General features: G+C 46.8%; 1 protein-coding gene across 2 annotated transcripts; it reads left to right on the top strand.

Moving 5' to 3' along the window:
• Positions 1-894: 894 nt before the first annotated feature.
• On the top strand, positions 895-18958 carry ANKRD33 (ankyrin repeat domain 33). 2 transcript variants are annotated; one of them, XM_081181452.1, is made up of 5 exons: positions 895-951; positions 6953-7379; positions 9471-9600; positions 12948-13088; positions 16011-18958. In XM_081181452.1, the coding sequence occupies exons 2-5, from the start codon at positions 7068-7070 to the stop codon at positions 16787-16789; spliced, it is 1362 nt and encodes a 453-aa protein (XP_081037578.1). In that variant the 5' UTR covers positions 895-951; positions 6953-7067; the 3' UTR covers positions 16790-18958. The 2 variants fall into 2 exon arrangements, with proteins under 2 accessions (XP_081037578.1, XP_081037579.1); XM_081181453.1 differs by lacking the exon at positions 895-951 and having other exon boundaries at positions 6930-7379.
• The last annotated feature ends 5706 nt before the right edge of the window (positions 18959-24664 follow it).

Below are 24664 nucleotides of genomic sequence, written 5' to 3' on the forward strand. Positions count from 1 at the left end.
CTTTATTTTATTTGGTTTTTATCTTATATTTTGAAAATGTACATTCAGGTTTTTTTCCCTGTAAATTTTTTTGGGGGGCCCCAAGAAAGTGGGGCCCTAAGCTATAGCTTGTTTAGCTGATACGTAAATCCGAGACTGAATACGGAGGCCTGGAGCCAGGATTTCCAGCAACTTGCTGCTTTTATCTACCTCTAGGTCAGTTCCGACAACTGACTTACCAACCAGCAGCCTATTATGCGCTGCTGATGCGCCCTTATCAACTGGCAACTGCTTTCCCGGCTGCCAGAATACACGCCACATGTGCAAAGTCAACGCCAACTGTAGGAGATCAGAAAGCATGAAGTGCTCTCCATCTCTTGGATCCAAGGGCTTCCTTCTTCCAAGCTGCTTCATTCCCACTTGTTAGGTCCAGGAACCCCATGTATAAATAAGCAAATGAGAGTCGGGAGGCTAAATTTAACCCTTGACTTAAATACTTTCCAAATCCTGCTCAGAGCCGTTTTAAGCAACATTGCAAATTAAGATGTCTTCCCTAGCTAAGCTTACGGCAACGTGCAAGCTGTCACAGCTCCGGAGTCTAAATCCCCATCTTGGGCCCAAGGCCGAAGCTCCTTTCATCCCTGGGGGCGGTAGGAGGCTGTGTCCGAAAACTTCCACATGTCTTCGCATCTCGGGGTGATGCTCCACCCAGTGAATGCGGCAGTGAAAACCAAAGGGAGGAACAAGGGCTGAAGATTGGAGTACTTCAGGGTAAGTCTTGGCAAGGAGATAGGGAGCGGCGGCGCAAAGACCACCTTCTGAAGGACTAGGTCTCAAAGCAGGAACTGGATCAGTGTATATTCCCCAGAGATCGCTGTTAATGAATCAAACTGAGCTTTCTGGCAAACTCTGGGAACAGATTCCAGTTTTCTCTAAAGACCACAAGCAATGGAGAATCCACATCGACCTCAGGTATGGTTTTCCAATGGTTCATTCCTTTTGCTGCCATTATTATTATTATTATTATTATTATTATTACTATTACTATTATTTGCTTATACCCCACTCATCCAACTGGGTTGCCCCAACCACTCTATTACCACGACCAGAATTTCTGCCTTATCTGTGAGGCCTCAATTGTTTGATGTTGCATTTCTTCTGAAAGTGTGTAGATTTAGCCAGTGGCTTTTTTGGGGGGGGTGTGCAGGTGTACGCATACCCCTAAACATTTTGTGAATCTTTGTACTTTTGTCCATTTAGTGTACAGTGGTACCTCGGGTTAAGAACTTAATTTGTTCCAGAGGTCTGTTCTTAACCTGAAACTGTTCTTAACCTGAGGTACCACTTTAGCTAATGGGGCCTCCCGCTGCTGCCGCGCGATTTCTGTTCTCATCCTGAAGCAAAGTTCTTAACCCAAAGTACTATTTCTGGGTTAGCGGAGTCTGTAACCTGAAGCGTCTGTAAACCCGAGGTACCACTGTGTTTGTTTTTCCCGATTTGAACTATAAAATGGTGGTTTTCTTGAGTCAAAATGAGAGTACCCCTTTAAAAAATTTAGAAAAAAAAGCACTGGATTTAGCGACAGTAAAACTATGCAAGGAAGAGCCGACAATCAGGAAATAGGGTTTTAAATCCTAAATGCATTTTGAGACTAATGAAAGGGTTTCATTGACTGAAATTTGCAGAGATTGCTTTGTCGGTTCAATAAGGTCCATGCTATTAGTAGGCAGTCCTTTCTCCTGGGAGTGTTAAGTAAGCCTTTCAACTTTGCGTTCTCAACCAAGAGTTCAGGGGCAGTTTTCAGGGCCCCTACCACATCCCGCGCAAATTGTTGAATCGTTTGCAGCCTACCAATGTTAAAGAACTGACAATCTGCCAGAAGACCAGGAAACAAATTCATGCCTTGAAAAGTGTGAAGGAATGGATGTCTTGACCCGTGCATTTAAATCTGCCTTATGCCAAGTCAAATCCTTGATCCACTTAGCGTAGAACATAATACAGTACAGTACTCTGCTCTCCAAGGTCTCACATGTAATTCTTCCATGAAAAACTATGGGGAGGTGCTGAGTTGAGTTTCTCCAACAGCATTTATTTCTCACAGTTATCGATTGTAGGAAAATCAAGGAATGCGATTCGTCCTGATTTTCATGCTAATTCTCTTCACCTTCCATTAACAATTTATATTGGGTGATAGTCAACTAAGTTTTACTCAGAGTAAACTTGTTGAAATTAATGAACATGACTAGAATTGTAGAATCATAGTCGGAAGGCGCCCTGCAGGTATGTGCAGTTGTCCCATGCAGGGATTCAGCCTGCAACCTTGGCATGATCAACACTACGCTTTAACCAACTGAGCTATGCAGACGAAGTTAGTTCCATTAATTTCAACAGTTCTTCTCTGAGTAATGATTAGTTGGCATCTGTCTGTCTCGGAAGACAATGGAAGGGTGTGCTTTCGGGGGTAAAGTCAAACCATTGGAGCCCTTGTCCCCTAAATAATTATTTAAACATTCCCATTCTTCTTTCACCAATTTTTTAGGTTTATCTCTTATTGCATCTGTCAGCTTTGCGAGCTCCAAGTACCGTATTTTTTGCACCATAACACTCACTTTTTTCCTCCTAAAAAGTAAGGGGAAATGTCTGTGCGTGTTATGGAGGGAATGCCTACGGGTGGCATGCCTACGGATTTTACTCCTCTAAAAACTACATGCGTGTTATGGTCGGGTGCGTGTTATAGAGCGAAAAATACGGGTACTCGCACAATTTGACTATCCATTCCTCTTTAGTGAGTGTATTTTTATCTTACCAGTGTTTTGCCACTATAACCCTTGCTGGTGACCCTTGAATGCTCCCTGATACCAAGATGAGGGGTTCCTTTGGAATGCAGATAGAGAGAATTGATAAGAATAATGATCTGTTGTGAGCTTGACAGAAGTGTACAATAGATGATCTTTCCTGCTTTGGCTCATCTTCCTTTTTCTTTTGATTTTTGTTCTATTTTTCTTAACCTGAAGCACCACTTTAGCTAATGGGGCCTCCTGCTGCTGCCGCACCGCCGGAGCACAATTTCTGTTCTCATCCTGAAGCAAAGTTCTTAACCTGAAGCACTATTTCTGGGTTAGCGGAGTCTTTAACCTGAAGCGTATGTAACCTGAAGCGTATGTAACCCGAGGTACAACTGTATTTGTTTTGATTTAAAAGAAGCTGCACGTTCAAGTCAGGATCCTGATGTGATACAGCCATATGCTGTTTGACCGCTTTGAGCTATTAATACAATGCTTTGGATCAGACTACATCTACAACAGCAAAAAAAAGGCCTGGGCTAGCTGCAGCGCTGGCGGGCAACTGACCTGTGCAATTCATAAAGCACATTTCCTAGCACAATTCAAAGTGTTGGTGCTGACCTTGAAAGCCCTAAACGGCCTCGGCCCAGTATACCTGAAGGAGCGTCTCCATCCCCATTATTCAGCCACTGAGGTCCAGCGCTGAAGACCTTCTGGCGGTTCCCTCACTGCGAGAAGTGAAGCTACAGGGAACCAGGCAGAGGGCCTTCTCGGTGGTGGCACCCACCATGTGGAACGCCCTCCCATCAGATGTCAAGGAAATAAACAACTACAGTGGCACCTTGGTTGAAGAACAGCTTAGTTTATGGACAACTTGGATTAAGAACGCTGCAAACCCGGAAGTAGGTGTTTTGGTTTGTGAACTTTGCCTTGGAAGCAGAACATGTTCCGCTTCCTGTTGAGTGTGTTCCAATTGGAAATTGAGTCTCCCGCTGCTATGGGAAAGCATGCCTTGGTTTAAGAACGCTTTGGTTTAAGAATGGACTTCCGGAACGGGTTAAGTTCGTAAACCAAGGTACCACTGTATCTGACTTTTCAAAGACATCTGAAGGCAGCCCTGTTAAGGGAAGTTTTTCATGTCTGATGTTTTACCGTGTTTTTAATATTCTGTTGGGAGCCGCCCAAAGTGGCTGGGGAAACCCAGCCACATGGGCGGGATATAAATATTATTATTATTATTATTATTATTATTATTATTATTATTATTATTATTAAGTGCAGTAGGCCAGCTCCATCCTGATATGCAATGACCTGCGGGACCCAAGCAACAAACTGGAACAATGGCTCGTGCAGTCATACCAGCTGCTGATTCAGGGGTCTTTTGGAGGCACGTCAGTGCTGGGTCATTTCTTTTTACGGGGACCCACCAAGTGTGGACTGGACCCGGGCCGTGGCATGAACTCTTTCCTGACACTTTGGACGTTTATTTGTCTGGGACTTTTGGGGGTTGGGAGGAGGAAAGAGCTTGCCTTGCGGTTGTGACAGCTGTGTGGGTTGGGTCTACTTCTTGATTGTGACATTGAAATTCTACTCCGTATTGATCCAGAGTACAGTGGATGCTCGGGTTGCGAACGTTTTCCAGGGGAATGGAGGAGAGAATTTACTTCTTTTTTTTTCAAAACAAACCATATTTTATCGATTTGCAAATAATTACCGTATTTTTCACCCTATAGGACGCACTGGCCCATAGGACGCACCTAGATTTTGGGGGGGGGGGATAAAGGGGAAAAAATTATTCCCCCCCCCCAGGAGCGGGGCTGGGGAAGCTCGGGCTTTGGCAGCTTTGGCATCGCTCTGGGAGCTTGTGGGCTGGGGGCGGGGAAAGCGGGGCTTCCCCCTCCCCCAGCCCCCAGAACAGGACCCAGAGCGATGCCGAAGCTGCGTGCAGCTTTGGCATCACTCTGGGAGCTTGCGGGGCTGGAGGAAGGGGAAAGCCCTCCGCCAGCCTTCTAGCCAAGTTGGGGGACAGCGGGAAAAGGCACGCCGCGCCTCTCCCGCTGTCCCCCGAGTTTGCGGGGCTGGCGACGGGGAGGAGCAGGCTTCTCCCCCCCCCCCGCCAGCCTTCTAGCCAAGTTGGGGGACAGCGGGAAAAGGCACGCCGCGCCTCTCCCGCTGTCCCCCGAGTTTGCGGGGCTGGCGACGGGGCTCTCCTGAAGCCTGGAGAGCAAGAGCGGTCGGTACGCACCGACCCCTCTTGCTCTCCAGGCTTCAGCGAAAGCCTGCATTCGCCCCATAAGACGCACACACATTTCCCCTTCATTTTTGGAGGGGAAAAAGTGCGTCCTATAGGGCGAAAAATACGGTAAAATGACAACAGTGTTAAACAGGTAAGGCTCAATGAGCCAAAAAGGAGTGCATATAATCATATATGAACGTTCCGGTACTTCCGGGTTTTGGCAGTCCGTAAGCCCAAAAAACGCAACCTGAAGCGTCTGTAACCCAAGGTATGACTGTAGATTCCAATGTATAGTTAGCAGAGTAACAACTTAAACACCTTGCAGGATTCCCCCCCCAAAATGCACAAGAGGCAATTGTGTTTCATGCAGCAGAGCTTTACAGTGGTACCTCGAGTCCGCTAACCCAGAAGTAGTACCTCAGGTTAAGAACTTTACCTCAGGATAAGAACAGAAATTGCGGTGGCGCGGCAGCAGCGGGAGGCCCCATTAGCTAAAGTGGTACCTCAGGTTAAGAACGGTTTCAGGTTAAGAACAGACCTCCGGAACGAATTAAGTTCATAACCAGAGGTACCACTGTACTGCTACTGAAGGCAAATGAGCATAATGGTCACAGTACACTCAGGATTGGCACTGTCCTTAAGAAATCCAGTTACAGCAGACTTAACTTAAACTTACAGCAACTTAACACAACATACGGAACACCACACCAGAAAGAAAGAGAGACAAAAAGAGAGAGTAAAACCCGGGCTCCTTCTGGCCTCACTATTATAATCAGCATGACCTTGATAGAAAGAGGTAACAGAACCAGTTTAAACCAGCTGTATGCAGCTTCTCTGAAGGAATAACCCAAATATCAGGAATCTTCTTTCACACAGAGAAGCTTCCAGAACCCTCTTGAATTAAGCAGAACAGGAAAGATCTCTACACATCAGATCAATACTTTCTGCACTAAGAAATGCAAACTGACAGATTGATGGTGCTGGAGGACCCAGGTTTCAGCAGGTGCTTTCAGCGCCCGTTTGAAAACACTGGGAAAGCCGTCAGTGGCAGCAAAATAGCCTATGCTTCGCTGAACACTTGAAGAAGATGAAAATGCCTTACCCATCGTTCATGGAGATTTGTGTGCTGCTCTAATGTTTGCCCAAAGGCATGGTTCCTGCAGCAATGTTCTTGCCTTCTTGGTGCAGTCTCAGACCTGGCTGAAACACCACAGTGATGGCTAGCGCTAGCACTAGGCCTGTCATAGAAAGCCAAGACAGACCCTCCAAGTGTCCCTATTTTCCAGAGATTTACAGAAGCAACCCCAGTTTCTGATTTGAGCCTGAAATGTCCCACTTTTTCTTGGGACGTCCCTGAAACTGAATTTCCAGTGCATTTTCCTGCCACTTTCCAAGCCACAAACACCTGTTTTCATTTTCATTTTTTAAAGTGGATCCAAAAAGTTTTCACTGGATTTTGAATAAATGTGCAATTAATTGTTACCATTTTGAACTTTATCATGTTGTTATCTTCCTTCCTTAGTGGCTGGGGTCGCCCAGAGTGGCTGGGTCAACTCAGTCAGATGGGTGGCATATAAATGATAACATTGTTGTTGTTATTGATGCTGTTGTTGCTGTTGTTGTTGTGTTTAATTGTGCAAAAACCTAAAGATCTGGTATGTGTTGGAATCCCTCTCACCAAATACTGAGAGTTTAGAGGCATCCTTGAGAAAACTTGCCGCCATTCATTATCATCTCACTGATTATCCCCCAATTATAATCTCCTATGGAACCTTGGTGTTTCCAGGATCAGAGTTTGAAAACAACTATTTCAGTAGCTTCTGAACAGATGGCTTGTGCTCAGTACAATTAAGGGATTATCAAATGATCTCTCAAACCCATGAAATGTTCAGGGAGTTGTATTTGTTCATTGAGAGCGGCTAATCTTTGTCTCTGCATCATCTTTGCTTCACAGATCCCCAGCGTGTAACTGAGGAGGGCAGTCAGGCACAAGAGAAAAGGTCATCGAGACTGAAACAAGCATGGGCAACCAAAACGACAACAAACACCGCTTGCGTTGAGTGGGCTGGATGACCGATGCCAGCAGGAAAGGAGAGCCAGACACATCGCCCGCCCTAGATGAGTCAGACCCCGATCTAGACTATGAAGAAGTTGAGGAGGACGAAAGGAGGGAGGGTGAGAGGGGAGAATCGGACACCTGCAGCATCCTTTCTGATGACTCTGTGTACCCCGTCTATGAATCTGCTCCGTCTGCCAATGGTGATGGCACAACGCTCACGTTCTACCAGATCTGTCTCAAGAACGATGCAAAGCTATTGCAGGAGAAACTTGACAGAGGGGTGACCAGGGAGGAAGTCATGGAGCTGGACATCAACGGACGGGTAACTGGACTTCTCACAGCAGCACCTATAGCTAGCAATATGGCTTTGGGGTGAATAGAAGGCCATGACTCTTAGCCATTCCTTAGAACAGAGCCATAGCCCAATCATGGCCGTTCTCTAGTCCAAGAAACCATCCTTAGCATCGCTGTCCCTAACAGGAAGCTATGGTAAACCATCCCAGCCATGCAGTGAATTCGACATGCCTTGTGGGGTGGTGACTGCACAGCAAAGTGGTCATTGTACTGCTCCACTGTGTGTTGGTGGCTAGCTCCATCAATTTTGACTGGCTACATGTTTGGCTGGGTGGCACCAAGTGGGGTGTGCGAAACAAAAAGCAGTCAAAGGCATGAATGAATTAGAGAGTTACCTGAGGAAGGACATTTGTCCACACTACAACCGATCTGGTAATGTCAGGGAGCCAACAGGCAGAGCAGGTCATTCACAGGTGTGTGAGAGAGACGCTTGGCAAAGTTGCAGTTAGTTTCTTTATTAAGGAAAGCAAAACACAGAGAGAGATATCTAAAGGGAAAGCCAGTTGTTCGAACCAGCTTGTAGCCTCTCCTTCATTCCCGTCCTCTCTGTGTCAGGCCCCTTCCTCTGTGATCTTCTGCTACGGCAAGCTGCAAGGGACTCCCTCTGTGTCGGCCTGGCTCGCTTCTTGGCAACACACAACAATCATTCTAGGCATAGGTTGGGGGCTGGAAAGAGAAGCTGTCAGAGTAGCTCTGAGGGAGAACTGCACAGTCTACCTCTCCTGTGTCCTGGCTGTCTGTCGGCGCCTGTATCCAAACTGGAAACCTCAGCCTGTTCTGTCTCTTCGCTATCCCTCAAGAGCCCTGATTCTAACAGTTCCCAGCCCATCCCCTCCTCTGAGGTGTGGCCAGTGTCCCACCACCAGCCCCCCCCCCCCCGGCTCAAAACTCTCTTCCTCTGTGCCTTTCCAGGGGAGGGGTGCTTAGTTATGCAGATTCCACATGTAGGTTCTAGAATCCCATGCTTATGCACGGCTTCTCCCCAGCCCTTTATCCCGGGATTGAAATTATGAGCGAGTTAGACCATCAGTTCATCTAGGTCATTACTGTCCACACTGACTGGCAGTGGCCCTTTTAAGGTTTCAAACCAAGAGTCTTTCCCAGATCTGCATATACAGAAATGCCAGGGATTGATCCTGGGAACTGTTCCATGCAAATCATCCTTACTGAGCCACAGCCACTCCCCTGCATTGGCAGCATTGATGCCCTGCTATCGATAACGCAAACAAAGGACTTTGTTCCTGAGTGGTTTATAAATATCGCAAAAGAATGGAAAAAAATGAAATGTGTTATCATGGCGTTCCAGCCATCCTCATGAGTTCAGTCGTACTTTCTTTCCATGCACGGTAAATAGAGGAACAGTATCAGCCGCATTTTGTATTTACAGTGGTACCTCAGTTTTCGAACATCTCCGTTGACAGACGTTTTGGTTTTCGAACGCCGTAAACCCGGAAGTATACGCTTCCGTTTTCAAACACACCTCGGAAGTTGAACGGCTTCCACTGAGTGTATATGTTATTTTTCTCATTTTTCTCTATTAAATCTGCAGGCCGCCCTTTGTGCCTCGGTTTTCAAATGTTTCGGAACTCCAACGGTCTTCCAGAACAGATTATGTTTGAAAACCGAGGTGCTGCTGTATTTCATAACAATTTATATACTGCTTGATTGTAATAAAACCCCAGAGCAGTTTGCAAAAGGAATGAACAATAAAATTAACAATTAATAACAAGTATTTAAAACATTTTAAAAAAGTAATTTGGGGGGGGTTAAATTAAAAAAACCACAACCAAAACATTTGTGCTATGTCCTGACTGACAGGTAGCAGTGGCAGGAATACAATAGGAGTGGCTGTTATTGCTGAGGTGCTGGAAACAATCAGTGACGCTCAGGCTTTGTGTAGCTGCTGGGAGAGCATCGGAGTCACCCCTGGGGCAGGAAGTGCCATTTTGTTGGGACCAAAGGACTGTGTTTCTGGAACGGGCAAGATAGGCAGGAAAGAGAGGTAGCATCACTTGCTCAAGTGGCTGAACCTTAACACCTGTTCCCTTTTCCTCCACAGAACGGCCTATTGGTGTCATGTTTCAAAGGCTTCGTAGACATTGTCACCATTCTCAGCAAATGTCCCTACATAGATATCAATCATCAGGATAATGATGGAAACACAGCACTCATGATAGCAGCTCAGGCAGGTAGGAAGTGTCTTGCTTTTATACAGTTGAGCAGGGATGGCAGACAGAGACAAGGAAGGTTGGGCATCTGGCCAGGATTGCTCTACTTCCAATAGTGACTTCAGGGGCTACTAACCCTGATGACAGGCTGCCTTCTTCCTCCGCTTCTGGGTACCGGTTGCTGGAAACTGCAGGGTGAGGAAGCACTCTTGCACAAAGAGCCTTCTTTTGGGCTTCCATGGGCATCATTTTGGCCACATTAGGAACAGGATACCAGACTAGATGGGCTGCTGGCCTGATCTAGCAAGGTCTTCTTATATGCTTAATTACGAGCAAGCAGATGATAGATAGATAGATGATAGATAGATAAATAGATAGATAGATAGATAGATAGATAGATAGATAGATGATAGAAGATAGATAGATAGATAGATAGATAGATAGATAGATAGATAGATAGATAGATAGATATAGATGATAGATAGATAGATAGATAGATAGATAGATAGATAGATAGATAGATAGATAGATAGATAGATAGATAGATAGATGATAGATAGATAGATGATAGATAGATGATAGATAGATGATAGATAGATAGATAGATAGATAGATAGATAGATAGATAGATAGATATAGATAGATGATAGATAGATAGATAGATATAGATAGATAGATAGATAGATAGATAGATGATAGATATGATGATAGATATAGATGATGATAGATTAGATAGATAGATGATAGATAGATAGATAGATAGATAGATAGATAGATAGATAGATAGATAGATGATAGATAGATAGATGATAGATAGATAGATGATAGATAGATAGATAGATGATAGATAGATAGATAGATAGATAGATAGATAGATATAGATAGATAGATAGATAGGTAGATAGGTAGATAGATAGATAGATAGATAGATAGATAGATAGATAGATAGATAGATAGATAGATATAGATGATAGATAGATAGATAGATAGATAGATAGATAGATAGATAGATAGATAGATATCTTGTGATTATTTCGAATATGCAAATAAAGTGGCTCCGGCCCTAAATAGGGCAAGCCACGCCCCCCCCCAGCCAGCCGATTGGCTGGCTGGGAGGTGTGGCCAGTCGGGATTCCCCTGTTCTCGCGGGGGCTGAAACCGCCAGGAGGAAGGAAATTCCCCCCGGCAGTGCCTTGGCAATGAGAAGTAAAAGGGCTTTTACTGAAAGGTGACGATAAGCTCAGGTTGCAGATGGCCATTCCTCTGTGAAAATTGGAGCCAAATTGTATCATCTCAATAAAGATCAAATTAGATGAATATTCTGAAGGCAAGATGTGCACATTTGAATTCAGGCCTCTGTTGGCATTCCAGATTTGCAGAGGAGTTACCGTTTCACACTTCCTTCCCTTCCTAATTTATTTGTCTGTTTAGCGCCCTGTGATTTGTTTGTGCAGACTGTAGCCCAGACTGCATGTAACGCAAAGCCAAACTATGGCTAAGTGCGAACAGGCAAGGGTGCAGTCGCCCAGAGCAAGAAAGGTTGCCGGTTCTTTCTTCCCCCCAGTCCTGCTGCCGACATGCTACCTGGAGCTAAGCTATAGTTTGGCTCTATGAAAATCCAGGCTAATGGTTTGTCTCGCTCCCAACAAACCACAAGCTGTTACTGCAGTTTGTTCTTGGCTTATTGGCCATGGTTTGTTTGGAAGAGGCAGACCGTGCTCTCAGGTTTGGACGTAATGCTAAGCTAAACCGTGACTTAACTCTGCAAAGCAGCCACTCTTGGTCTTGCACCCTCATCCTGCTTAGCCATGGTTTGGCTGAGTATTATGTGTGAACAATGCCTGTGATTGATAGATGGCTGAACCACAAAAAACAGACCCAATTAAAAAACAGCTCAAGGCGGTTAAATTCACCAAAAGTGCAATGGGAGGGGGGGATATGAAACAATGGAGGAGATAGATATAATATAATAATAATAGTCAAGCATCATAGAGTTAGAAGGAACCCTGAGGATGATCTACTTTAACCTGCAGGAATATTCAGCAATCCCTTATGGGGATCAAACTTGTAACCCTGGCATTATCAGCATGAAACTCTAATCAACTGAGCTATCCATCTGATAAGTATTTAAACTAGAAGAGTGTGTTTGGAAGTGTATCCACTGTGTTCAATCCAAATGCATTTTTCTTTCTCCAGGATTGAACTCTGCAAGAAAGAAGCAGAATATGGAAGTGCTTTTTGCAGAAGCAGTTAGCTGTGCATAGCACTGATTGGCTGGTGCCTGTGACTTTACCACGAACTCTAGTGTTCTTCTCCCAAACACACCTTTTAAAATAAGGGTTAGGGTTCCCTTTTCCTTATTTTATTTTAATGGAAAGCACTTTTAAAAATAGGGGTGGGGGGTGGGAAATAAACCGTCTTTCTGCAGCATGGAGAGAAGGCCAAGACTGACAGCTGATTTTGATTGGCTGGTATTTACATCTATCATTCAAATTCTGAAGCTCAGTGGAGCTTTACTGGCAATCATTGTAGGGCTTTGAGGATCTGGGTAATGTGATCCCCCGCAATGCGCTAGATAACAGTCAGGCGTTGGCATTCTGCATCAGCTGCAGCTTCTATAACATCTTTAAGTGCAGCCCCACCCCCATTGTAGTAATCTATTTTGGAAGTTATTAACACTGGTTAACTGAGGCCAAGCTGTCCTAGTCCAGGAATGGCCACAGCTGATGGATGGATCAGTCACACCTGGGCATGGGCATTACTCGCCACCGAAGACACCTGAGCCCCTGGCAATAATTTAGAATCAAGGAGCAACCCCCAAGCCATGAACCTAGACTTTTGGAGGGCTTCACAGGGACACAATGGTGATTTGGGCTTGTGTCAGGCTGGTAGACATCAGCCACTCACAGGGCCGTTTTACCCATAGGCACTAGGGGTGCGGGGCACCCGGGTGCCAGGCTCTCAGGGGCGCCAGGCCGAGAGTCTGGGCCCCAAGAGTTGAGTCTGGGGAAGCGCCCACCCATCGGTCAGCACGCCACGGTGGTGTCTTCTGCTGCGGGTGGCTTTGCGCCGTGAGTTCAGGGGTGACCGAGCCAGCGAGACGCTGAGGTGGCTGGCCGGCTCTGCCATCCTGTGCACCTGGGACTGGGCAACCGGGGTGTGTGCACTGGGCAGATCTTTGCACCCTGGCGCGCATATGCTTAAGACAGCCCTGGCCACTCAATTCCCAGAGGAAATGAAAGTCTACATGGACGGGAAAATAATTCATTGTGTGTTATCTCTTGTGGTCTTTAGCACATGCTAAACCTCTGGGAAACATTTCAATGCCTAACACCGCTTCCTTAATCTCTCTCTCTCTCTCCATGAAGGACACATCACTATTCTCAACTATCTTCTGAACTACTATCCAACACTGGAGCTGGAGGTGCGAGACTTGCGGGGTCTGACTGCACTCATGAAGGCTGCAGTACAGGGGAGAAACGACTGTGTTGCAGCTTTGCTCATGGCAGGTATGTCACTCCTCATTAGCCGGTTCAGGAGGAAAGGATTTTTAAATCCGTTTTTTAACACCTGCTGCTCATCCTTCAAGTGTTCAACAGTGGCTGCTGCATCTAGCTGCCATTGCAATTTCCTACAATGCCCCAATAATGACGCTGTGTCAGTAGCATTGTGGAAAATTAAGGTGGCAGCTAGCCCCTGCCGCTTGGTGCTGCTTAGAGAGCCAAACACCAGCAGTCTGGCCCTCCAAGTGTCCCTATTTTCCAGGAGCACTCCTGGATTTACAGAAGCCATCCCAGTTTCTGATTGGATCCCGGAATGTCCCGCTTTTTGTTAGGACCTCCCTGTTTTCATCAGAGAGATGCTGGAGGGTATGGAGTTATCTGGCCCCCAAGCCAAGGAGATAAGTAACTGTACAACCTTTAGAAGACATCTGAAGGCAGTCCTGTATAGGGAAGTTTTTTAATGTTTAATATTTTTATATTACGGCCCAGGACCCTTGTAACTACGGGACCGCCTCTCCTGGTATGCCCCACGGAGAGCCCCAAGGTCCATAAATAGCAACACCCTAGTGGTCCCGGGCCCTAAGGAAGTTAGATTAGCTTCAACCAGAGCCAGGGCCTTTTCAACACTGGCCCCGGCCTGGTGGAACGCTCTGTCTCAGGAGACCAGGGCCCTGCAGGATCCGATTTCTTTCCGCAGGGCCTGTAAGACAGAGTTGTTCCACCTGGCCTTTGGCTTGGAGCCAATCTGATTCCCTCCCTCTCTTTCTTTCTTTTTTCTTTTCCTTCTCCTCCTGCGATGAGGCATTTCGATGAGGCATTTTAATATTTTAATGTTTCAATATTTTAATGTTGTATTTTAATTTTGTTTTAAGTTGTAATCATTCAACTTGTTTTTATTATTGCTTGTTAGCTGCCCTGAGCCCGGCCTTGGCTGGGGAGGGTGGGGTATAACTAAAAAATTATTATTATTATTATTATTATTATTATTATTATTAGTTGGAAGCCACCCAGAGTGGCTGGGGCAACCCAGTCAGATGGGCAGGGTATAAATGTTGTTGTCGTTGTTGTTGAGTAGGACGTCCCTATTTTCATCAGAGAAATGTTGGAGGGTATTATCAACACATCAGCAATGGGCCCTGCCAGCTGTCTGAGAATGCCCTGAGTGTGAGAAGGGACAGATGACTCAAACACCCTGGCATGCCTTACCTATGGAAACAAATCCAAGGGAAGGATGTTTTTCCCTTACCATTCAGCCTCCAAAGCAAATACAGTTCTCCTGTTTGATCCACAGTCGTACCTTGGTTTTTGAATGTCTTGGCGACTTGAATGTTTTGGCTCCCAAACACCGCAAACCCAGAAGTGAGTGTTCCGGTTTGCGAACTTTTTTTGGAAGCCGAACCTCTGGCATGGCTTCTGATTGAGTGCTGGAAGCTCCTGCAGCCAATCGGAAGTCGTGCCTTGGTTTTCAAACGTTTTCGGAAGCCGGACGGACTTCCGGAATGGATTCCACTTGAGAACCAATGTACAACTGTGTTTGAAAAAGGCTGAATTGTTGAAAAACACAAAGCAGAGGTTTCATTCAAGACTGAGTTCCCAAAGAGTCTCTCGATAGCTAGTGACTCTTCACTCACCTCTTGTCAACACTGAATAACTCACATTAGGCATAACTTCTGATAAGCCCCCTTAGTATTTGCAATCCTAGTACTGTACTCCAGTATTTCCACTCCTGTGCCAGTGATGGAAACCAGAAGCTCTGTCTGCTCACGTTCTTGATCTAACTCTGTAGATGCCTTTTCACTTTGTACCTACTGCCATCTGCAGGCCCTTGCAAAGGACAACATGTGACCGGTTCATGCGTGCCCCAGTGCCATCTAATGGCAACCTGTGGGCCAAATTAAACACGCTTGCAGGTTTTGTGCCTTTTTTTCTATTTAGTCCAAATAGGAAAGAGGGGTGTGTGTGTGTGTGTGTGTGTGTGTGTGTGCTGATTCAGGATCAAGACTACAAGTTAGGGGTTTTTAACCACTTCCTTACTCACCATGAACCAGATGAAAGTCACCCCCTCCCAAAAAAATAGCTGCTCTCACCCCACAGAAGGACTGGTTCCAGCACAGGAGAACTAGGGAGATCTTTTCCTGCCCAAAGGACTTGTGCAATTAAGGCATGCAAAAGTTATATGGCCAGTACCATGTGCAATGAGCCCCATGGAGGTGTCATGGCAGGAATGGTCAAATACTGAGGAGGAGCTCAGGTGTCAAGGTGCTGTCAACGAGCCAGGGCAGGCACAGAGCAGCACACACACAAAAGGCACGGGATGCTGCAATTAGCTTTTTATTAGCAGGGGAAAAAACAGCAATCAAGCAATGTCCCTGGTTTGTCTTAACTCAATGAAGGCATTGCTGACACTAAGCTCTAGGCATGCCCTTCCCCTCTAGCCGCTCATTCTGGATCCCTCCCTGGAGGACGAAGGCTGCTTCGAGCGGATGTCCTCCTACTCAGGGCCAGTCTGACGCATTGCTCAGCAACATGCAGAATCCTCCACAAGCAGGGAGTCACAAGGGGTGGAAAGTCAACAGGACTGGGACTGTCTGCACACCCACTGGCTCTCAGCTTTTAATCCTGACCTGGAGGACCCTCCTTCTCCTGATGCCCCTTGATCGCTCAAGTGCCCTGTTTTTATCAGCTTCCAAATCATCCTTTCCATTGATTGCTCCTCAGTTTCCCACCACCAGGCTCCGGGCTCTAAGGTGTCATCCCTGGGGGGATCTTGGGAGGCACTCTTGTTCATCTAGCCAGTCCAAGCTCTCCCTGGGGGGTACGGAGTCTCAGTACTGAACTACCCCCATCTCCTGCCCCGTTCATTCTGTACTATATACTGAAAGGGAATGGACTACGGCAGGCTCCCTAAAACCTTGCGATTTCTCCTAGGAGCCGACCTCGCAGCTGTGGACCCGGTGAAAGGAAAGACAGCGCGGGAATGGGCAGCCCTGACGGGGCGCTTTGAAACAATTGTCCGGATCCGAACCCTTCTGCAGCGCCCATGCGCCGAGCAGTTTTGCAGCAAGTACATGCCGCAGTGGCCCGCTCTGCCCGAGCTGGTGGCGCAAGCAATGGCCACAAAATCCAGAGCCAAGCGGCTGTCGGAGACGATATGCTCCACCTTCACCATAAATTTCCCGCACGACCCTGAGCCGGATGGTGTGATGGACCACATGGTGCGCATGACCACTTGCTTGGCCAGTCCGTTCGTGGGCACTGCTTGCCAAACCGTCTGCCCTGACAGCCCGCCGGAAGTGGGGAAGCAGAGACTCTCAGTGCCCGAGATCCTGAAGGAGTACACGCCGGATCCTGATGCCAAATCCATGGTTAGTGCGTCGGCCTGCAATGGCCAGCTCATGACACCCACCCGGGTTCTGGTGCCCTACCGGCCCACCAGCACCATCGTCAAGCTGCTGTCGTTCCCCTTGCGCATGCGCCATAACAGCATCTACCCGGTCCCGAAAATTGAACTCACCAAGTCGCCTGCTCAGTCGCCACCCAAGGAGAACGTGCCGCCACGTTCTCAGGACAAGCACATGCTGGAGCTGCCAAAGTGGCGCTATAAGGAGCTGAAAGAAGCGAAGAAGAAGAAAGAGGAGGAGGAAGGGAAACCCAAGAAGAAAGGGAAGGGAAAGGGGAAAGGCAAAGGCAAAGGCAAAAAGTCATAACAACTTGAGGGAGGGGAGCTGGACAGATTGGGAAAAGAAACTGCAGTCAGCTCACATTCCAAGTGTAAATTCCAACTCGCAGATAGATCACTTCCGTCATAATTCATCAGTCTCAAAAGTAATTTTTAAAAGGGATGTTTTGTTTACCTTATTCCCTGATGACTGACCCTAAGGACTTTTATGTAGTGTTTGAGCACAATCGAGGTTCCTTGCTTTACGTCACTCACCCCTGTCCAGATCCCCCAAAACATCTCGATCTCCCAGTGTGGAAAGCAGCTTTTTCAGAGCATCAGAACTTAATCCCTGTTCTCCCTGTTTCCCAAGAGAGAATGTGATAATAACCAAGAGTTATGGCTTGGCTGTCATTAATCACCACATAATTATCTCTGTCAATGGAGTGTAGACAGTAGATGACTCGTCCGCCATCTTCCTCTCCCCGGAAGTCTCTACTCCAGTGGTTTTAGATAACATTATTGCCCACTCATCATTCTTGACCAGCTTTTGCCAGGCTAAGGGACTAACAAATGGGATGCGTGGAAAAGGACTTGGGTGCTTCTTGCAGAAGGGAACGCAGAGTAGAGCAGTGGAAGTGAAAAGTGTTTAATCCCCAACCTGCCTGCCATTTCTCAGCTCCAAATTACCCATTCTCATCAACCCTCATTTCCCATTCTCCCAGGTTTCAGATGTGTGTTTGCCCTTATGTACAGAGCTCTAGGGCAGAGGGGAATTTGGAGAGGATTTGGAACACACACCCCCCAATGCACACAAACACACACTTCTCCTCTCTAATTTCCCTTCTCTCAAAGCAGTTCTGTTTAAAAAGGAATCAGGGAACGGCCACATACATTCACATCAGCGCTGGATTTAGGATGGTGTGGGGAGTTCCCCCACTCAGGGCACCAAGCTGAAGGGGTGCAAAATAACAACAACCTATATTTATACAGGTACCTACTGAGATGTTCCATAAAAAAGCAACCGTACCAAAAGGAATTAATGTGAAAGGAGGCAAAAGGAATTATTAGAAAGGGGGCAAAAAAAAAAAATCCTTGCTCAGGGCACCATATTACCAAAATCCACCCCTTTTCACACTGATGGTGTGACATATAGTTCACCCCTAAGACTTCAATCTCACCAAGCCCTTGTTGCTTCCAAGGAAACTCTTTCTACGTTAAGGTGAAGATGGAAGTTACATTGGTAGATAAGCAGGGCTGGGTTGGAAATGCCCTTTCCACCTTTAGTGCAAATTACCGGTATATACCATTCTCTTGGGACGCGGGTGGCGCTGTGGGTTAAACCACAGAGCCTAGGACTTGCCGATCAGAAGGTCGGTGGTTCAAATCCCTGCGATGGGGTGAGCTCCCGTTGCTCGGTCCCTGCTCCTACCAACCTAGCAGTTTGAAAGCACGTCAAAGTGCAAGTAGATCAATAGGTACCACTCTGGCGGGAAGGTAAACGGCATTTCCGTGTGCTGCTCTGGTTCTCCAGAAGTGGCTTAGTCATGCTGGCCACATGACCCGGAAGCTGTACGCCGGCTCCCTTGGCCAGTAAAGCGAGATGAGCACCGCAACCCCAGAGTCAGTCACGACTGGACCTAATGGTCAGGGGTCCCTTTACCTTTACCTTTACCATTCTCTTGCACCAGATTTCAAGCTCTGGGATGGTGGGCAGCAGAAGTGGACTGTGGCTAGCACTTGTGATGTCATCCAGATAGCACAATAGCACATGTGATGTCACCTCCCATATCTCCAAAGCGGTTTTGTCCTCGTTTTTAACACCTGTCCTGAAAACTGTGCAGCTGGGAGGAAGATGAGCGCAGTCTCTATAAGTATAGAATCCCCAGCGACTTCTCTTTAAATATTACTTCCGTCTTCACCCTTAGCAAGGCCCCAATGTGCTCTTCTCAAAATATTCACAGTTCTCATACAGATGCAAAGAAACTCAGATTTTGCCATAGCCCTGTCAACTATACCCCTGTCTCACAACCGTTTTGCATTTTGCTGACTTGGCAAAAAGTTCCTGACAAATCCCATCTGTACCGTAAGCCTTACAGTAAAGTTGGGATTTGTCGAAATTTCTCCGCAATGCTTTTTTCCAAGCCTTATTGTTTGCAGGGAGAGGAAAGGGACACACACACACCAACACCACACACACAGAGAGAGAGAGAGAGAGAGAGAGAGAGAGAGAGCCTGAGAGGGCAGGTTCATTATTTAACCCCGGAAATTTTGGATCCCCTTCAAACCGGTGTGTGAGAGAGAAAGTGACAGAGAGAAGGAATGACTGACTGAAGTATGTTTGTTTTTCGTGTGTGTGTGTGTGGCGTGTGCTGTACATGTGGATGCATGGGATGTGTATACGCATGTGTTGGGGCACTATAGAGAGGGTGAGGTGACCCCACCCACTGCCAGCTTTAGCCACTCCCACTATGTCCACACCCACTTTTTGTTTAATTGCACCCACCACTACCATGTGGCCTCCAAAAGGTTGGCCTTGAGGAAATTCAGCCCTCTGGCCGAAAAAGCACAAAGGATCACAAATTTCAGAAATAAACAGCTCCGGGGAACAGGAGCTACACAACCAGCAGCAAATTTAATGCTGAGAGGAGTTTGCAAATGTTGATAGGTTCCTTCTTCCACCCCAGGGATACATCTGCAAGTGGACTTCTTCTCCTGCTTGCGGTATGGTGCTTTTAGGACCAAGTAGGAACCACCTAAAGTTCACTTCAGAAAATGGTGCCGCAAAACCCCATGATGGTGACATATCTTGGATAATTTGGACAGGGCAGGCCATCCTAGCTCTGCTTTTATGCACACAGGTTGTCCGGGCTGACCTGAGGGGATCTTCCAAGAGGGAGCCAGGAGGCCTTTATAGACCTTCTCAGTAAGGACAGCCTGGTGAGCAGAGTCACCCCAGCAGCTGGGAATCCTTTAATGCCCAGAGACGTACTTCACTTGGGGCAGCTGCACACAGCGCAACAGGAGCCCAGTCCTTGCCCTTCCTGATGCCTTGTCCAGAGAGAGCTTTTTTTGCTGCTAGAGTGGCTCTGTGTCCTACTTTACAAAAGTGCTCTATTCCAAGAATACAGGAGGCCCTCCAGATGTTGTGAGCTACAACTCCCATGGCCTACGATCAGGCACCATGTTGGCTGTCCCTGCTCCATTCAAAGAGCTCTCTGGCGCCAGTCCAGTTTAAGAGGTAAATAGCACAGGTGCACGTCAACAGTTAGCACCCGGGCAGCAGGCTGAGATGTCACCTGGTTCCAGTCCTCCCTGCTATGATGAGGTGTACTGTATTTCTATGTGAACTATAGTAATTATTTCTAAATTTGCATCTGTATAGATCAGGTCATATGCAAACTGGGCCCTCCAGATGTTTTGGGACTACAACTCCCATCATCCCTAGCTAACAGAACCAGTGGTCAGGGATGATGGGAGTTGTAGTCCCAAAACAACTGGAGGGCCCAGTTTGCCTATGCCTGGTATATATGATACGCACATTCCATGCAAATCTACCCTCTTTTGTTGGTGATGCCCGTCCTCCTCCTCCTCTTCTTCTTTTTGCAATGATTAAGCGCCGGCCCTATATTACTGGGTGTGTAGGGTGGGCCAGGGCAAAAGGAGAAGGGGCCCTTTATGTCTTCTTGATTTTAGGAAACCCTTAATAAAACTGAAAGTGATTGCTGTATGTGCATTTATTAATAAACAAAACCTCAGAGCTGTGTCCGCTTGGTTGTTGCTGTTCCCATCACTGCCAACAGGACCGGATTAGATTAGAGGAAGCTTACAAAATAGTTCTGTGCCGATACCTTTGTGTTAAACATAAATAAAAATCCATGAGGCCGCTAAAGCCACTTACTTTGGACAGAGAAGAGATGAGCAAGTTGACCATATTCATAGGAGGGCAGGGACTCCTTAGGACTGCAGTCACCACCAAGAAAGCCAATGGTAGCTTCCCAGGCCTGGGGAGATGGTCTCTACTGGACTGCAGCACAAGTAGAGTTTTAAAAACAAAACACTACATCATGTACCATGATGCTGATCAAGATCTCTCTTGCCATAAGGTAGGTAAAGGTAAGGGGACCCCTGACCATTAGGTCCAGTCGTGACTGACTCTGGGGTTGCAGCGCTCATCTTGCTTTATTGGCCAAGGGAGCCGGCGTACAGCTTCCGGGTCATGTGGCCAGCATGACTAAGCCGCTTCTGGCGAACCAGAGCAGCGCACGGAAACGCCATTTACCCTCCTGATGTAGCGGTACCTATTTATCTACTTACACTTTGATGTGCTTTCGAATTGCTAGGTGGGCAGGAGCAGGGACCGAGCAACGGGAGCTCACCCCGTCGCGGGGATTCGAATCGCCGACCTTCTGATCAACAAGTCCTAGGCTCTGTGGTTTAACCCACAGCGCCACCCGTGTCCCTTTCTCTCTCCATAGATGCTGTTATAAACCGCTTGAAGGTTTTTTTTAGAGACAACTAAACAATAAAAAAAAAATCTGTTTTCTGCTCCTCCAAATCCCAGAAACATGGCTCAGTGGGAATGTTCTGTAGCGGCATTACACAATATGCTGAAATAGCAAATGAATACAAATTCCCAAACCTGTTATATGTGCCAAGCTTCTGTATTTTCATTTTTTCTAACCTAGCATTTCCAAAATATCTCCAAGCAACTGTTAACATTGCTATGAAAACAGTCAGGAAAGCTCTCAAAGGGACAAATGAAGCAATTGTCAGTCTCCTGAGATGTTTTTGAACCTGTACAGAATTCTGCAGCATTAGTGCTGTATATCATAAACAGTTAAAACCGCAAAAGACACCCACAAGTATTGCAGAATCATGCAGAATTCTTTGTTGCCTTAGAGGCAAATGTGATAGTAAAATAGCTGTGTGTAACCCAACTGCTGAAACATTTGTACAATAGGTACAGAGCATTTAAAAGAAAAGGTAAAGACCCCTGGCAGTTAAGTCCAGACTCTGGGGTTGCGGCGCACATTCGCTTTACTGGCCGAGGGAGTTAACGTTAGTCCGCAGACAGCTTTCCGGGTCATGTGGCCAGCATGACTAAGCCGCTTCTGGCGAACCAGAGCAGCGCATGGAAACACCGTTTACCTTCCTGCCAGAGCAGTACCTATTTATCTACAGTGGTACCTCAGGTTACATACACTTCAGGTTACATACGCTTCAGGTTACAGACTCCGCTAACCCAGAAATAGTACTTCAGCTTAAGAACTTTGCTTCAGGATGAGAACTGAAATCGTGCTCCGGCGGCGCGGCGGCAGCAGGAGGCCCCATTAGCTAAAGCGGTGCTTCAGGTTAAGAACAGTTTCAGGTTAAGAACGGACCTCCGGAATGAATTAAGTACTTAGCCCGAGGTACCACTGTACTTGCATTCTGATGTGCTTTCGAACTGCTAGGTTGGCAGGAGCAGGGACTGAGCAATGGGAGCTCACCCTGTCGCAGGGATTCGAACCACTGACCTTCCGATTGGCAAGCATATAAAGGTAAAGGACCCCTGACAGTTAAGTCCAGTCACAGACGACTCTGGGGTTGCAGCGCTCATCTCGCTTTACTGGCCAAGGGAGCCAGCGTTTGTCCACAGACAGTTTTTCCAGGTCATGTGGCCAGCATGACTAAGCCGCTTCTGGAAACCAGAGCAGCACAGTGAAACGCCATTTACTTTCCTGCCACAGCGGTACCTATTTATCTACTGGCACCTGCGTGCTTTCGAACTGCTAGGTTGGCAGGAGCTGGGACCGAGCAACGGGAGCTCACCCCATTGCGGGGATTCAAGCCGCCGACCTCCTGATCGGCAAGCCCAAGAGGCTCAGTGATTTAAACTACAGCGCCACCCGCAGAGCATATACAACCACCCAATTATATCCATTTTGTATCAGATGAATGATCATGACAACTTCCCTCTAAGGATACTGGGAATTATAAATTGCAAACAGGTTCAAATGTCAATGGAATTAATCTTGCATGCTTAAAACATTGCATGAGTAGAAAATTACATTTGCAGGTCTGCCCATCCCTGACTCCAATACAACTATGCTCAGGTGTGTAATTAGGTGTGTAAACAGTAATTAGTCCTAGGACTACAAGTAGGACTACAAGAAGTTTTGTAAGGAGAAATATACGAAGTGTTACAAAGTAGAAAAAGATAGAGATATTGGTTATGAGTTTGAAATGTAATAGGGAAGATAAGAAATGCATACTGAGAGATTAAATTGGAAAATTTTCAGACAGGATTGATGGAAGACAAAAAAATGAATAAGATGTAAAAGTATGTTTAATTACCGTATTTTTCGCCCTATAGGATGCACTTTTCCCCCCCAAAAAATGAAAGGGAAATGTGTGTGCGTCCTATGGGGCGAATGCAGGCTTTCGCTGAAGCCTGGAGAGTGAGAGGGGTCAGTGCGCACCGACCCCTCTCGCTCTCCAGGCTTCAGGAAGCTATCCACAAGCCTTGCAAGCCTGGCGGGAGGTCCCGCGGGCTCGCAAGGCTTGCGGGCAGCAGCCTGCAGCCCACAAGCTCGGGGGATAGCGGGGAGGCGGAGCACCGCCACCCCGCTATTCCCCGACCTGATCTGAAGGCTGGCGGGGGGGGGGAGAAGCAAGCTTACTTCTCTCCCCCCCCCGCCAGCCCCACAAGCTGCCCCAGGGAGGCTAGAGAGGCTGTCCCTGAAGGCAGAAGAGAGAGACGGAGCGCTCTGTCTCCCTCTTCTAGCTTGGGGGTGGCTGCGCAGACCTGGGGGGGGAAATAAAATTTTTTTCCTTGATTTCCCCCCAAAAAAACTAGGTGCGTCCTATGGGCCGGTGCGTCCTATAGGGCGAAAAATACGGGGCTGTTGAAAATTAGTTAAACAAAACTAATAAAAAAATTATTTAAAAAGAGAAAAAACAGTATGTGTCTAAAAAAAGGTTTAGAGTGGGGCTGCAGTAGACACAGGCTTTGGGCACACTTTAAAGCACACCCAAAGCACATTTCTCTCCTCAAAGAATTCTGGGAACTGTAGTGTTCCCCGTTGCAGAGTTAAAATTCCCAGCAACCCTTAACAAACTACAGTGCTTGGAATTCTTTGAGAAGGAAAAATGTGCTTCGGGTGTGCTTTAAAGGTATAGCTGCATAGCCCAATTCTTCATTCAAATGTCACTCTGGCCTGGTTCACAGGACTCTCTCTCTCTTTCTCTCTCTCTCTCTCTCCCAAATGTCGTCATCAGAGCAGGATGGGGTCAGGTGTCCCCATAACCTGCCACCTGGGGCACCTGCCCTCCTCTCAATTTGAGAATTCTGCTTTGGAAGCAAAAGGATTTTCAGTGTCCCTTCCAACTCTACGATTCAGCTTTCTGTATTTGTCAATATTTTTATTAGCAAATAACAGTTCTGGTGGCTTTTTCTTAAGACTGCCCCCCCCCTTAATTATTATTACAGAAATTCAATTCTTGGCGACACAGAAGAAGTTCCCTTTTCCCCGACCATTCCCCCAGCCCTGAGTACCTGAAGTGTAAAAAAAAAGTGCTTTCAGGGGGAAGATTTATAATTTCATCTCCATGCTCTGTGCCTGTTTTCTTCTTTATCTAACTTCTCCAGCACAGCACCCATATGGGATGGGGGCGGGCGGCACACGGATGTGGGAAATAGATGCTCTGCACACACTGTCCTAGTTTGTCTTCAGCGTCTGGTGGGGAAGGAGAAAGGGGGAAGCTAAGGATAAGAAGAACCTTGCCAAATCAGGCCAGAGACCCATCTAGTCTCATAGAGGCCAACCGGATGCCTACAGGAAACTTGCAAGCAGGTTGTGAGCACAACAGGCATGTCTGTCTCTTTCTCGTATATAAAGGGGGGGGGGTGTCTTGTTTTTTAAAGAGTAAAAAGAGTGTT

The sequence above is a fragment of the Podarcis bocagei genome (assembly GCF_964188305.1).
Source record: "Podarcis bocagei genome assembly, chromosome: 2".
NCBI lineage: Eukaryota > Metazoa > Chordata > Lepidosauria > Squamata > Lacertidae > Podarcis > Podarcis bocagei.